Source organism: Bos taurus, chromosome 2 (assembly GCF_002263795.3).
Source record: "Bos taurus isolate L1 Dominette 01449 registration number 42190680 breed Hereford chromosome 2, ARS-UCD2.0, whole genome shotgun sequence".
In the NCBI taxonomy this organism is placed as follows: domain Eukaryota; kingdom Metazoa; phylum Chordata; class Mammalia; order Artiodactyla; family Bovidae; genus Bos; species Bos taurus.
In genome coordinates, this window is record NC_037329.1 from 119121900 (window position 1) to 119137927 (window position 16028).

The 16028-nt window shown below is 49.4% G+C and overlaps 1 protein-coding gene across 5 annotated transcripts in view; it reads left to right on the forward strand.

The window, feature by feature from the left end:
* ARMC9 (armadillo repeat containing 9) overlaps positions 1-16028 on the forward strand; it is a 178833-nt gene that overhangs the window by 154584 nt on the left and 8221 nt on the right. For 4 of the 5 annotated variants that reach the window (XM_005202963.5, XM_005202964.5, XM_005202962.4 and 1 more), the window contains 2 exons: positions 5613-5749; positions 12632-12761. In XM_005202963.5, the coding sequence (XP_005203020.1) occupies positions 5613-5749; positions 12632-12761 (267 nt within the window). Of the gene's footprint in view, positions 1-5612; positions 5750-12631; positions 12762-16028 lie in introns of those variants that run through there. The other variant, XM_059875635.1, reaches the window with a different exon arrangement.

Sequence of the window (16028 nt, forward strand, 5' to 3'; positions counted from 1 at the left end):
ACACTGGAGATAAACAGGTGCACATAAAGGGGGCTATGGAGAGCAGGCAAAAACCTACGTTTGTTCATGCAACAATTATTGGCCGTTCAGTTCAGTCGCTCAGTCCTGTCTGACTTTCGCGACCCCGTGGACTGCAGCACACCAAGACTCCTTGTCCATCACCAACTCCCGGAGTCCACCCAAACCCATGTCCATTGAGTCAGTGACGCCATCCAACCATCTCATCCTCTGTCGTCCCCTTCTCCTCCCACCTTCAATCTTTCCCAGCATCAGGGTCTTTTCCAGTGAGTCAGCTCTTTGCATCAGGTGGCCAAAGTATTGGAGTTTCAGCTTCAGCATCAGTCCTTCCAATGAATGTTCAGGACTGATGTCCTTTAGGATGGACTGGTTGGATCTCCTTGCAGTCCAAGGGACTCTCAAGAGTCTTCTCCAACACCACAGTTCAAAAGCATCAATTCTTCAGCACTCAGCTTTCTTTATAGTCCAACTCTCACATCCATACATGACCACAGGACAAACCATAGCCTTGACTAGATGGACCTTTGTTGACAAAATAATGTCTCTGCTTTTTAATATGCTGTCTAGGTTGGTCATAACTTTCCTTCCAAGGAGTAAGCATCTTTTAATTTCATGGCTGCAATCACCATCTGCAGTGATTTTGGAGCCCAGAAAAATAAAGTCAAGCCACTGTTTCCACTGTTTCCCCATCTATTTGCCATGAAGTGATGGGACTGGATGCCATGATCTTTGTTTTCTGAATGTTGAACTTTAAGCCAACTTTTTCACTCTCTTTGAATTATTGGCCCTAAAATATTTCAAATGAATATGATATATTTTGCTTCATTATCCCCTATAGCCGAGCAGTTTGCTTGTTTCCAGGTTTGCTTTATAGGCATTTGTAACAAACAACCAGGCACCAGGGCTACAGCAGCAGACAGAATGCAGAAGCACCTGCCCTGTTAGATCTGGGTGCATGAATGCTGAGGGACGCCAGAGACCCTGCACCCAGACCCGGGGAGTTTGACTGCCCGTCCAGGACCTGACCTGTGAATGTTTCAGGGCCCATGCTATGGATCAGTGCTGAGATCTGTTTGATTTGACTTCACAACTAGTTACCATGTGCTTCATATTTCAGGGCTTTTATTTTTCATTATTAATGTCTAAACTAATATGCGTTTTTCTCTTTAACCTACAACCAATATTTTTTAACCTACAGAAAAGTTGAAAGAATTATTAACAATAAAGAGCTTCCAGCTGTTAGCATTCTGCAATAAATGTGCTCTCTTGCTTACTCACTCTCTTGGTCTCGTTCTGTGCATAAAATATAATTTACACACATACACATTTTCTTTTTGCTGAGTTGAAAGCAGGTGGCATAGTTTCAGCCCACATCTCCAAAGAATAAGAATATCCTTTTATTTAACCACATGAAAGTGAATGTCAATCAGTCGTGTCTGACTCTTGGTGACCCCATGGACTATACAGTCCATGGAATTCTCCAGGCTAGAATATTGGAGTGGGTAGCCATTCCCTTCTCCAGGAGATCTTCCCAACTCATGAATCAAACCAGGGTCTCCTGCATTGCAGGTGGATTCTTTACCAGCTGAGCTACCAGGGAAGCCCATAATTTTTAACCATATAGTCACACCCTAAAAAGTTAACATTAATTTAAAAATATGAGCATATAAATATTCCCTAATTGTCCCCCAAATATCATTTATATCTAAGAAGTTTTGTACTCGACCTTTTGATTCAGACCATAGCCAAGTATCAACTATGAGTAGATCCAGTTTATAAATATAATATCTTTTTGAATGGAAGAAGTAAGAGGAACTAATAAAATTCATCTTGTTTGAAATGGGAAAGAGGACACTGAATTATCATTTAAAAAAATTTTTTTAAGTTACTAAAACCCTGGCTTTACAGAGAGGCAACAATAACCTATGCATATTTAATCAGGAAGGAGGGCAAAGATAATCTAATAAATACAAGATCCAACCAATGGGCACAGTGAATTGGGTCAAATGTTCTACCTTATAGAGAGGAAAAAGAGGACATTCTTCCCTGCCTGGGGAGCACACATGGTGTTCCCCTGACTTGTTGAAGTGTTCCCTGCAAGGAATGAGAGCCCTTCATTTTCCTGAAATTCCCCGACCAGGAGTCGAACCTGTACCCCCTGCATTGGAAGGGTGGAGTCCTAACCACTGGACCACCAGGGAAGTCCCTGAACCTTCTGATTCTAACGAAGCCGTTGCCCCATAACCAACTCCATCCGTTAGGCCAATTTAACGAACATTTATAACACTTCTGTGTGCCAATTGCCCAGTTCAGTTCAGTTGCTTAGTTGTGTCTTGACTCTTTTCAACCCCATGGACTGCAGTACACCCGGCTTCCCTGTCCATCACCAACTCCCAGAGCTTACTCAAACTCATGTCCATTGAGTCGGTGATGCCATCCAACCATCCCATCCTCTGTCATCCCCTTCTCTTCCCGCCTTCAATTTTTCCCAGCATCAGGGTCTTTTCAAATGAGTCAGTTCTTCACATCAAGTGGCCAAAGTATTAAAGAGTTTCAGCTTCAGCATCAGTCCTTTCAATGAATATTCAGGACTGATTTCCTTTAGGAAAGTTGCTAGAGGTGCAAAAATAAACAATGTGGTCCCTGCCCTCAGGAGCACACAGAGCAAGCTACCTAGTAGGGAAGAGAGACAGTGCTCGTAATTAATTCGTAATTTGGTAAGTAGGTGATGGCAGAGCATAGGGGTTCCCCTCAGGCAGGCAGCACAAGGGTAAAACTCAGGATCTTCAGATTGCCTCTTTAAAAAGATTACATGAGTCTCCATTTCCAACCAGTGTCCTCTGATAACCTAGTGATGCCAGATGTGTAGATAAAGCAAGAGTCTTAGTGACAATATGCATTACACGCATTCCAGACACTAGTACTTTAGCAGTCAGTAATCCCATTCCTAGGGTTTTACACTGAGATAATCAGATACATACATGCACACAACAGGAGTTACTGTTTTACTAAATGCCCAAAGAAGGAGGCTGGTTAAATTATTATCCACACAAAATGTATTGAGAATAACATTTTAGAAGAATATTTAATAAATGGGAAGAGCCTCACAAGACGCTACTAAGTGAAAAAGCAAATTATGAAACAGTGTGGATCTAACCTGCTGGCCAAATATAGCAATCCTAAGTTTTGAGTTTGGTTTTTTGTTTGTGTTTTTTTTAGGAGTATATTTGCTCTTTTAAAAGAAGATACCAAAATAAAAGAAGATATCAAATGTTAATAGGAGTCGTGTCTAGGTATTGGGAGGACAGGGCAATCTGTTTTCTATGTTTTCCTGATTTCTCGTGATAAATGCTGGTTTTAAAATCAAGAAAAGAAAGGTTGAAAATAACAACTACAGTTGCCCCTGTGCAATGCAGGACTCTCCATCACCCTGCATCTGACGTCGCCTCCCGACCCCCTCCCCAAGGCCTGTCCCCAGGCTCCGTGTCTCCTGGGCTCCCTTCCCTTCTGGCCCTCTGGCTACTTCCCTGGGCCATCCTCCTTTCTTTGAAACCCACATGGTCTGGCAGTGACTTCCTCAAGTTAACGCTGCCACAGTCACACCCATGACCTCCTAGACCCTGCTGACCACCCTCCTGGGAGCTTTCGAACTTCTGCCCTGTGGCCACTGTGTGCTGGTCCCCCAATTCTCCGCCCTCTTCCTCCTAAAACACTGTTGTGCAGGCCCCGTCCTGTGTTGAGGTCCCCATCCCATCCTGCTGGTCCTCTGGTTTCCATTACACGCTGCTCACACCCAAATCTCCCACTCCAGCCCACTCTTGCCCCCAGAGCTACGTGTGTCCCCACATCACCCCCAGATCAGTACCTCTCAGGTGAACACCCCTGTCTTCTGAGCCCCCTGCTTCAGAGAACGGAGTTAATACTCCCAGACACAGAGCCAGGATCCTACCCCAGGGTGCCCAGCCACCCCTTCTCCTGGCTCTGGCACCTCCTCTCTGCCCTCCTGAGCCAGCTCCTTCTCCCCAGCCTGGGCAGAGCCTCCAAACCATTCTGCCTGCCACAGTCCGCCCTCCAGGACCATAGACACAGTGATCCTTCTAGCACATCATCATGGAATCTCATTTCTGCGTCTTCTATTTCCTTTAGGGTGTGCATGCCCAGTTGCTCTGTCATATCTGACTCTTTGTGACTCCATGGACTGTAGCCCACCAGGCTCCTCTGTCCATGGGATTTCCCAGGAAAGAATACTAGAGCAGGTAGCCATTTCCTCCTCCAGGGAATCTTCCTGACCCAAGGATCGAACCTCTGGTTCCTGCATTCCCAGGCAGATTCTTTACCTCTGAACTACTTGGGAACCCCTCTTTCAAGATCAAACTATTCAAACCCTGGCCGATCAGGTCCTTCTTAGTTGACACCCTCCAATCTCCACCCTCAGAGTCACATGCTCCCCAGGACACTATGTACCCTCTGGCCTGCATTTTTCGGGTGCCCTAAATCTCTCTGTAACAAAGCAGTATAAATATATGCTTTCTTTTTGCCTCCTCTTGCTTCATCTTACTTGTTCGTGGTGCTACTTCTGCTGGGAAATGTTCCCTCTTCGGCCCCCTGGCAAACCCCAGCCCAGAGATCAGAACTGACTGAGTCACACACACACACCGATACACACATACACTCATACATACACTACATATACACACATACACACACACACACACATACATATACACAGGTACATACACACACACATATACTCACACACATACATATACATAGAAATACATACACATTCACACACACAAGCTTTTCTGCCCTGCAGGGCAGTTAGGTGTCTGCTTATCTTTGCTGCTGGAACTGACATTCAAGAACAGCTGTTTCATGGGGTACCACTCTGGGCAGAGTGGGGACAGGCCTGCCATGGTATGTCCCCACCAAGCCCTTGCTGAGAGCAGGTGGCTCGTGTCTCCTCGTAGATGGAATGCGAGTACCGAGCTGCTGTGTGCATGCTGCAGAACCCTCCCGGGATCTGCTGTGAAGGTATCCTGCCTCTCTCTGATGTGCTTGCCCAGGCCACCACCTCTTGCAGGCGCCCAGCGCACGTCTGCTGGGTGGACCAGTCTCCACCGACCCAGGTGGCAGCGTTAGACATGACACACACCATTATAGTGTTCCAGAGAACAAGTTCTTCCCCACTCCTGTGCCTAGTAACTCTTGTTGTCAGGGCTATGACACATCCCATCTTTTCTGACTGATTTCATCCCTGCACTAATCTGCTTCATCCTTGGAGGAAAGCCCAGAAGATTGATACTTTAATTAAATTGTTTGGTTGAAATGTTATGTCCTCGTATCACCCAAAGTCAATAGATCCAACTCTGTGTTAGAAAAATAATAGCCATGTTTAAAATGTGTAAGCGCTCACATGAGTGAGGCAAGGGGCACTTCCTATTTCTTAAAGACATCCAATATCTGCTAATACTAGCTTAACATAAGGCATTCAGGTGCTTCCACTTCCTGTATTTGTTTGTGATGCTACACAGTAGTCGGCAGTCAGGTATCTCCTCTCTGTATTGATTGCTGCTTTTCATTTTTTCCTCCAGGCTGGAAGATCATCTCAGTTCTCCCCAGATGGCCCAGCATACCAGAAATGGCTGCCTCCTGTCCCTGCCAAACACCCACACTCCAGTCTGCAGTGGGGGCAAACCTGCTGCTCCTGAGCCTTGCCCTTCCTTTTCATGTAAGAAAACTTGCAGCCTGTGGGGGGGCAGCTCCAGAACTGGGGACAGCTCTGGGACTGGGGGCAGCTCTGGACCTGGTGATGCCCAGGATTTTATGAAACTGCAGCAGTTCCAAACCCTGGAAGGCCTCAGCCTCACACCTGCTCTTGAAAAGCCCTCTGATCTCAACCATTACCCCCTGTCACAGAGGTTCACAGGCATGTGACCCCAGACCTGACCATGGGGTTTTCCTCCAGACTCCCTTCTCTCAGAGCACTGTGTCCAGTGCTCCCCTCTGCAAGCTATTTGAGCAAGATTTCTGACTGGGGAAGCCACGTTTAAATGTGAGACTTTGAAGTAGAACTCTCCGAACAATGTAGATCCTTGACCAAAACTCTGGTGACCCAGCTCTATCGCTGAGGTGGTCAGCCACACGGTAGAAGGCTGAACAGAGTTAGAAATGTGCAGCCAGGAGCAAAAGCTAGTGTGGGATCCAAACACATTTTTTAAAATAATTCTATTCATTTATTTTTGGCTGTGCTGGGTTTTCCTCTAGTTGCGGCGAGTAGAGGCTGCTCTCAGTGGCAGTGCGCGGGCTTCTCACTGGAGCGGCTCCTCTGGTTGCAGAGCACGGACTCAAGTGCTGGCAGTTTCAGCAGATGCAGCACATGGGCTCAGTAGTTGCGGCTCCCCAGCTCTAGTGTGCTTAGTCGAGCAGTTGTGTCCGACTCTCTGAGACCCCAAGTAGCCTGCCAGGCTCTTCTGTCCGTGAGGATTCTCCAGACAAGAATACTGGGTTGGGTTGCCATGCCCTCCTCTAAGGGATGTTCCCAACCCAGGGATCGAACCCAGGTCTCCTGCAGTGCAGGCAGATCCCTTACCATCTGAGCCACCAGGGCTCACCAGAGCATAGGCTTAATAGTTGTGGTGCACGGGCTTAGATTCTCAGGCGTCATGTGGGATCTTCCCGGATCAGAGGTCGAACCCGTGTCTTCTGCATTGGCAGGCGGATTCTTTACCACTGAGCCACCAGGGAAGCTCTCCAGAGAGCTTCTAGTTGAGCTCACTAGAGACTGATGGGGAATAAAAGTATTTTTTATATGCTAGAAAAAAAAATATATATGCTTTGAATTAGAAATGTACAAAGTTTTTTTTTTTTAATTTTCAAGAGGAAATTAAAAGGATATGAACAGATCAGATAAGACTCCAATTTCTCCATTCAAAAAGGAAAAACAACAAGAGGAGCAGGTCAGATTCCAGTATGAGAAACATCTGTGAGCTTTTCTAATCTGCTCTGAATTGGATTCAAATGCGTCTGATCCCTGATTCAAAGCAGTAGACCTGTCACAGAGTCGGAAGAAAGCCAGGCTGTTTGGTTACCCTGGGAAAGGGTCTCTTGATTACAGCAGTTTTAGAGGGTTGCTTTTTTATGCCAGCTTTGATCATTTGTTATTTTACATGTGTTTTGCTAGAGCTCCAAACATTAATATGCCTTCTTTAAAAGATGGTTAGCTCAGTCGTTTACCTAGAGATTTCTGCTGCCAGGGTGGAGGTTTTAGGTGGTCTACTGATTTTTGCCAATTTGACCTACTGTTGTTGAGTTAAAAATGATTTCAAACTCTATAGGGCTGGCCTTCCCAGGTGGTGCAGAGGTAAAGAACCTGCCCACCAATGCAGGAGACTCAGGAGACTCAGGAGACGTAGGTTCAATCCCTGGATCAGGAAGATGCCCTGGAATAGGAAATGGAATAGGAAATAATCGCTCCAGTGTTCTTGCCTGGAAAATCCCATGGACAGAGGAGCCTGGCGGGCTACAGTCCATGGGGTCTCTAAGAGTTGGGCACGACTGAACACAGCACCACTCTTCCAAAGAGTTGCATTTAGGCTAATTTATTTATCAGTAACATCCTTGTTTTACCCAAATTGCCACCAAGGTGACCCTCTGTCTTGCATTGATTCTAAGTGTGGCCTTATCTTTTAGGAAGATTTGGCGTGGTATTACCTGTAGGGTAGAGTCACTGGAGGTTGTCAAGGGTGGAGGAAGCTGAGTGGTGGCTGATGTTGCTGGTGATGTAGACGTTATTATTTTCAAGAACAATTACTTTTGACCCTGGCAAATTCTGGTTCCTTGCTTGAAAACGGTGGGCACCCACCAGGGCACTCATGCCTGGGATCACCAGCCCTTCCCAGTGCTTCTCCCTGGGGAGGCAGCAGCTACTCACCTGCCCTGCTAGATGGGCCACCTGGAGCCATGCTACTGCTGCACCCAGGAGCCTGCTCTGAGCACTGAGGCCATACTTTTCAGTCCCATCCTCCACCTACTCTCATTCACTCAGGCCTGGCTGGGAGCCCACCTGCTGCCCTCCTGCCTCAGTGGACTCCCCTACACTGACCCCCAGTCCATCCTCACTCCCCCTGCCAGATACCAGGCATATTAATCACTTCCCCCACCCGCAGAGGCTTCCCAGGTATTGCTAGTGGTAAAGAACCTGCCTGCCAATGCAGGAGACCCAGGTTCGATCCCTGGGTCAGGAAGATCCCCTGGAGAAGGAAATGGCAACCCACTCCAGTATTCTTGCCTGGAAAATTCCATGGGCAGAGGAGCCTGGTGGGCTGCAGTCCACGGGGTCGCAAAGAATCAGACACACCTGAGCACACACCCACCCCCATGCCTTCTCTCTTCCTCAGGCCAGCACCCTTACTTAGTTCTCCTTCAAAACCCCTTTATAGGACAAATGTTCTCCCCTTGAAGAAGCCAAGGGTCCAGCTTATTGGCTTTCCCTGGGTCATTTATTTATTAAAAAAATTTTTTCTTACATTTTATTTTGTATTGGGATAGGCTCCGCAGGTGGCACACTGGTAAAGAATCAGCCCGCCACTGCAGGAGACACAGGAGATGCAGGTTCCATCCCTGAGTCAGGAAGATCCCCTGGAGGAGGAAATGGCAACCCACCCAAGCATTCTCACCTGGAAAATCCCATGGACAAGGGAGCCTGGTGGGCTACAGCCCATGAAGTCACAGAGAGCTTAGCAACTGAGCACGCATAGCCAATTAACGATGTGATAGTGTCAGGGAAACGGCGAGGGGACTCAGCCATACATATACATGTGTCCATTCTCCCCCCAACTCCTCTCCCATCCAGGCTGCCACGTGACATTGAGCAGAGTCCCGTGTGCTGTACAGTAAGTAGGTCCTTGTTGGTTATCCATTTGAGTTATATCAGTGTATACATGACCATCCCAAACTCCCTAACTATCCCTTCCCCCTGATCCTTCCCCACTCCTGGGGTCATTTAATGAGCATGGATTCCATTTCTGGTGTAGATTTCTATTCTTCCTTCCTTGCCCAGCACAACCACCGCAGGCCCTCGCCTCCTCCGTGGACCAGTGTGAGCTTTCCATCTGGTCTGGCCACCGCCTTCTCTTCCTCTTTTCACTCAACCTCCTTGAGGGGGCGGGTGCAGACCGGCTTCAGCCAACATGCTCAAATGCTGTGTTGAGGCTAGTTCTGAGGCCGCATCTGGGCTCGGCCAACCAAGCACCTCGGTCGAGGGAAGAAGAGGACAGCAGCGTATGGCAGGACCCTCCTGATCCTTGCTGTCCCATTTCTTTCCTTCCCCAGTGAGAGCTGATCTGATTTCCTCTTGACCCTTCCACCCATCCAGTCCTGCTCCTCCAGCCCTTTCTCCCCGGTCTCTGCACCTGCTCACCTTGTCCCCTCAGCCCGTTCTGGCCTCGCCAGGCCACCAACCCCCCAACAGGTCCCCTCACACATGACCTTCACCCCTGCTGAGAATTAATGCCCCACTCAAGACCCGTGGGGTCCCAGCACCCCGACCCAAACATCAGGTTTGTTCAGGACACCCCCCTTCATGGCTGTGCATTCCGTCAGCACTAAGGCAGGACTCGGAATGAGGAGGCCGTGGGATCCTTACATGGCTCCATCAGTTCTGTGAGGGGCCAGAAAATACATTATTTTTAAGCAAAGGACTCAGGCCCACAGAGCCAAAAGGAAATAGCTCCCAAGGGAAAAAAAAAAAAGAAAAGCCAAGAATGTGACTTGGAATCTTGTATGATTTTGGCCTGAGGAAAGTTATTCTCATTTCCTTCCCCATCCACCAAGGCTGGGATATCAAAATCGCATGTCCTGTCAGTGGACCCTGAGGGAAAATGCCAGCCCTGTTTGAAATGGATGAAGAGGTAGAGAAACAGTGGTTTATCCCAGGAAGCTTCAGGTGCACGCACGCAGCTGCCCTCCTCCTCCCAGCTCCCAGCTCTTTCAGTGGAGATATATTTTTTTTGGCGGGCGGGGGATGGCATCAGAGGATGGCATCAGGGGCCATAGAGGTTGCTCTGAAAGTCTGCCATGTGGCCTAAGCAGAGGGAGCAGGGGAGGCTGGAGGGGTGGCTGAACCAAGAAGACCCAAGAAGTTCTCCCAAGAGCCCAGCTCAGTTCCTCCTCCCTCCTGCCAGGGGGCTTTGGCACCTATCCCCCACTGCCACCCACCCAGGAAAGCTCATGATCCTGTAGAGCTGCCTACCCCTGGGCGCCATCTTGGAACACCATTGACCCTCATGGGGTTTTCCATGTGCAGCCCAGCTCTTATGTGTGGTGCCACTCAACCATTATTTTATACACCCAAGTGTGGTCTCCTGAGCATTGTTATAAGCCCAGTCAGCAGAGAGCACAGACAAGCAGGCCAGTTATCCACTGAAGAGCAGCTCAGAGAAGGCTGAAATCCTAGTTCCAGTCACAGTTCTGGGTGGAGACTGTCCAGTGAATGAGTGAGTGAAAGTCGCTCAGTCGTGTCCGACTCTTTGCAACCCCATGGACTATACAGTCCATGGAATTCTCCAGGCCAGAATACTGGAGTGGGTAGCCTTTCCCTTCTACAGGGGCTCTTCCCAACCCAGGGATCGAACCAGGGTCTCCTGCATTGCGGGCAGATTCTTTACCAACCGAGCTATCAGAGAAGCCCAGAGACTGTCCAGTGTGGACTGTAAATAAAGCCACCCATGGGTTCCGTACCAGAAACAGAGTCCTTGTTTGGGTCAAAAGAGAGTTATCTGGAAGTCAAAGCTGTGCCCCCGTGCCGTGGGTTTGAGGAAACCTGCAGGGAGGATTCTTTTTGTTTTTAAATCAAAGTATAGTTGATTTAAAATGCTGTGTTAATTTCTGCTCTTAGAGCAAAGTGATTCGGTTACACATGTATATGCATTCTTTTTTCCTATTCTTTTCCATTATGGTTTCTCACAGGATCTTGAATATAGTTCCCTATGCTGTATAGTAGGACCTTGGTGTTTATCCATCCTATATATAATAGTTTACATCTGCTAATCCCAAGTTCCCAGTCCACCCCTCCCTGATCCCTCTCCCCCTGTCAACCGCAAGTGTGTAGTCTATGTCTAGGAGCCTGTTTCAGTTTCATAGAATAGTTTGTTTGTGTCATATTTTAGATTCCACATGTCAAGTGATATCGTATGGTGTTTCTTTTTCTCTTTCTGACTGACTTCACTCTGTGTGTTAGTCTCTAGGTCCATCCACATCTCTGCAAATGGTCCAACTCCGTCCCTTTTTATGGCTGAGTAGTATTCCGTTGCATACATGTGCCACGTCTTTATCCATTCATCTGTTAGTGGACATTGATGTTTCTGTGTCTTGGCTATCGCAAATAATGTTTCTATGAGCATAGCGGTGAATTTATCTTTTTGAATTATAGTTTTGTCTGCCTATATGCCCGGGAGTGGGATTGCTGAATCATATGGCAACTCTGTTTTTAGTTTTTTGAGGAACCTCCATACTGTTTTCCATTGTGGTTGCACCAATTTGCATTCCCACCAACAGTGTAGGAGGGTTCCCTTTTCTCCACACTCTCTCCAGCATCTGTCATTTGTAGACTTTTTGATGATGGCCATTCTGACCAGCGTGAGGTGATATCACTCTGTAGTTTTGATTTGCATTTCTCTAATAATTGGTGATGTGGAGCTTTTCGTGTGCCTGTTGACCATCTGAATGTCTTCTTTAGAGAAATGTCTGTTTAGGTAGGGAAGATTATTTAAGATAAAGCTGAGGCCATTGCAAAGGTGCTAGAGAGATTCTTGTTTTTTTTTTTTTAATGAGCTGAAAGGAGCTTGGGTTAAAGGGGCAGTGAATTCAAACTATCACAGTGTTGCTGTGACAGTGACATGAACCCCTTTGAGCTGGAGAAGGAGGGGTGCATGTCATTTGAAGTACAGAACAGGCCCGTCCCCAGACCCTGGGGAGGGACCCTCAGCAGTGTTATCGGGAACTTCTCCCACTGTTCCCTGTGATCTGGGGGTGACCCAGGTGCCTGGTCCTTGCTGGGCAGTATTAGGGAGGTTCCTGCCCTTGTGGGAGGGCAGGGATTCAGCCCTGAAGGATCCAGGGGAGGCTCAGAGAGCCTCACCTCTGGGGTTGCCAGATTTGGCAAATAAAAACACAGGACACCCAGCTGAAGTTGAATTTCAAACAGACATGAATAGTTTTTCAGTGTGCCTCTGGGCAACTGTGCATCAGTGCCAAGCAGGGGGCCCAGGAGACAATTCCAGGTTTTGTTGGCTTTTCCCAAGAGGTGGGGGCGGGGGTGGGGAGGGGGCAGGCCACAGGGCAGAGGGTCTGATCTTCCCTGCCTGCGTGTGTTCCAACCAGAGTGTGCCCACTGCACCCTCAGGTTACAAGTACCCGAAGTGGTCATCTGGAAAGGTCCCAACCTGCACAAGTAAACAAGTCCCCATCCATAGGCGCCGGGGAGGGGAGCCGTGAGGGACTGGCCCCCGGGCTGTGTGCTTTTCTTGGCTCCGGGGTCCAGCCCAGTAAAGAGCATCTTCAAAGAGCTTCCAGAGCAGAGGTCAACTGAGCTCTCTCTCCTGACTCCTCTCAGCCGCCACCGACGCCAAGCCAGGAGAGTGGTCGCCAGCAGGACGTCAGGGAGAGCCTCGTCTGCCCCCAGCAGGGGCCCCGAGCCAGCCTCGAGAGGGGCCCCGGGCCCCAGAAAGTGGAGACACCACCAGGTAGGGGTGGAGCGGTGTCCCGGAAGGGCTCCTCTGAGGCCCAGCCTCTGATGATGGAGGCAAAGGAGCATCCCACTGGGGGCCCAAGTGCGGTTCTGAGACCCTCAGGGGAGTGTGGTCAGCTCGTCTGACAACCTCAGAGCCCAAGGGGAGGGATCTGCCCTCCTGAGAATCACCAGTCGTCAGGCCGGAAGGAGAGAAAAACTTACAAACACACCCAAGGGACTTGTTTTAAGAACTGCTGGGTGAACACGTTTGGGAGGGTGAGTGAAGAGAAGTAATTTGAGGTCAGTGGCCTCTCTTAGCAGTTCGCTTTTGGAGAGGGGGCTGTGGAGGGGAGAAAGGTGAGGCCTGAGGTCAGTACAAGGGTTTGGCTCAGATGTCAGCTTCCTAAAACAGAAACTGGACCCCCAGGAAGAAAAAAAAAAAAAAGATGTTTTCTGTTCCTTTGTGTCAAATGAGCACAAACCGGCACTCAGTGGGTGAGGAGGGATTCTTTAGAATCTCGAAAGGACTTTTTTTTTTTTTTTTTTTAAATGATCTTACAGGCTCCTTCTTTCAGATCTGAGAGAACCTGCTTGGGGGAGGGGCCTGGCCCTGGACTCAGACCCAACTTGTCTCCTGACCGCCGCCCACTACTTCCTCCTCCCGGCCCCACAGCGCCCTGCAGGCTGCAAGTTTCAATACAGAGTAGCCTCGCTCCTGTGCTAAAACACTGCTCTAGAGAGTCATGCTGAGCATCATGACAACACCCTTGGAGTCTCTGATTAGAGGAATTTTGCCATGGTGACCGGTCAGGCCATCCGTGCCCCTTTCCCCTTAGAACAGGGAGGAACGTCCGTTATTGTGTCTGCAGTGAGCAGGCCCCCACCTCCGCTGTGGTCACAGCTGACTTGCAGCTCCTCCAGCAGTGGGGCCTTGTGGAGCTGGGTGAGGCTGTGGGAGGCCTGCATTCTAGGCCCCTCGAGGCCTGAAACTACCCACCCCCTGCAGATGTGGCCCCCATCACAGTGCAGGGGAGTCCGAGAAACCAGCCCACCGGCCCTCCCCTGTAGGGACCTTCCTGCCTTCTTGCAGTCTCCCACTGATGGAAACGCCACAGAAACAGGGATTCCTGCTGGGTTCTAGAAGCTGCTGGACACCTTGGAGGGGTCAGGGACCCCTGAGGACAGGCAGAAGGCCCAGCAGCGCTGCACCCACTGGTGAGAAAGTCAGGGAGAGGAGGGGCGGGGAGACTGCCAAAGCCTACCCCTCTGTGAGCAGGCAGCTACCTTGCACCTTCCTTTCCTGCTTCAAGGGCAGAAGGGCGGCAGGGCTGTATAGGGATAAGCCACAAGGACCTTGGGATCTGGACTGGGGAGGGGACAGTCCTGGATGTGTCTACGGGGCAGAAGGTGTCAAAGATGGTGAGCCAGAGTTCCGCTGTATAGTCACGTGCTCCATGACTCTCCCACTGTCCTCAAAGACGGGGGCCATGTGTAGGGTGTTTATCCCCCGTGTTCCTGGCACAGAGCAGGAGCTCAAAATACACATTGGATGAATCCCTAGGAGAAAAGAAGAGAGCGTGGCTCTCTGTCTGGCTTGACAGCTCCACTCTCTCAGTCTGTAAAGGAGGGCAGCCCCTGGCCTCAGAAGATGAGTTGGCTGGGTTGGGCCCTTACTTGTGGGGAGAAGGAAGGCCCTGGAGCCCTGGATGTGGGTCGTTGGTAGACAAAATGATAGCCCGCATTGCTTAGCCCTGACTTTGAGGTGGCGTAAAGATAATTGCAGCTCCATTGGCTTCCAGCAACTGATCTTGCTGTGAAATTGGCTTCCTGGAAGCCAGGAGTGAAAAGGTTCAGACTCTACCAGTGCACAGCCTCCCCACAGCCCACGTCTTCCTTTTCCTTTTTCTCTCCGCCTCTTACAGTCCTTAGCTTTGAATAAATGTTAACCAGACTATGAAAATGCATTTTCAAAGAAAACAAGCATTTATCCCAAGGAGAACCAAGGCACTTTCCCAGGGAAATCTGTCAGTCCCGACCTGGAGGGGCTGACCCCCCAACCTTGGAAAGTACAGGGTTGGTTTCCAGCTGTCACCTCTGGGAAGGTGAGGGGCCAGGCTGCCCAGACGTCACATGGCCTTGCCCGCCCACTGGCCGCCCGCCATCTGCTGGGGCCCTGCTCTGCACGGCATTGGCACGTCATCCACACAGAGATGCCGAGGAGCCCAGCCAGACCAGGATGGCATTTGTCTGGACATTCCCTCCGTGTGGCCGAGGGCGGGTGAGGGAGTGGGCTCCTCCAGTCAGAGCTCTCACTGCCCCACAGACGTCTACCAGTGCCAGCCTGAGATGGGAAGCAAACTGTCAAAATTCTGCCCAGCCACAAGTATTGTGGCTTTTAAAAAATAAGGAAGAACGAGATTTTACGTATGTCTGTGGTGGTGGTTTAGTGGTTAAGTTGTGTCCGACTCTTTGCGACCCCATGGGCTGTAACCCTCCAGGTTCCTCTGTCCATGGCATTTTCCAGGCAAGAATACTGGAGCAGGTTGCCATTTTCCTTCTCCAGGGGATTTTCCCAACCCGGGTATCAAACCCGGGAATCTCCTGCATTGCAGTCACATTCTTGACCACTGAGCCACCAGGAAGCCCTTACATATATGTCCCATATATGCTTTTCCCTCCTCACATTTGTTCCCAAAGGATATATGACAATATTGAGCTAAAAGAAACTACAGAACCAGGAGGTCAGGGAAATTGGGGTAGCCTGAGTATTTATACAGACATGTATGCACCCTCACTGAATATCCGTGTGTGAAATTTGCCTTCATCCGGCGTGCTCCCTCCCCAGCCGCCACGCTCTTCCCAGCCCCCCTTCTCCCCTCTGGACTTTGTTGCAGTCCAGATGAAATTCCACAGCAATGACCAAGTTAGGTACTTTGATGAGCAGAGTCCACTTAGGCAAGCCCTGAGCGCTTTGATTTGTATCTTAATGCAGACGGTATCTCCCTCCGAAGAAATGAAGGGAGACGGGGATGTTCTGCCGTGGGAATCTCAGCTCTGGGATTATGACTCAGCAGCATTCCAAACACAAGTAAAGATTAAATATCTCCAGAAGCTTTTTATTGTGACTCCCTTCCAACACAATGTTCCTATTGACGAGCAGAGATCATAGCAGCCAGCCAGGCTTCTCTGATACATAACTGCCTACCTTGCAGGGCACCTCCCAATTTACCAATATATCGATCGACCTTCGCCTTTTTCTAGGACCCAGCACTGTGTGTTC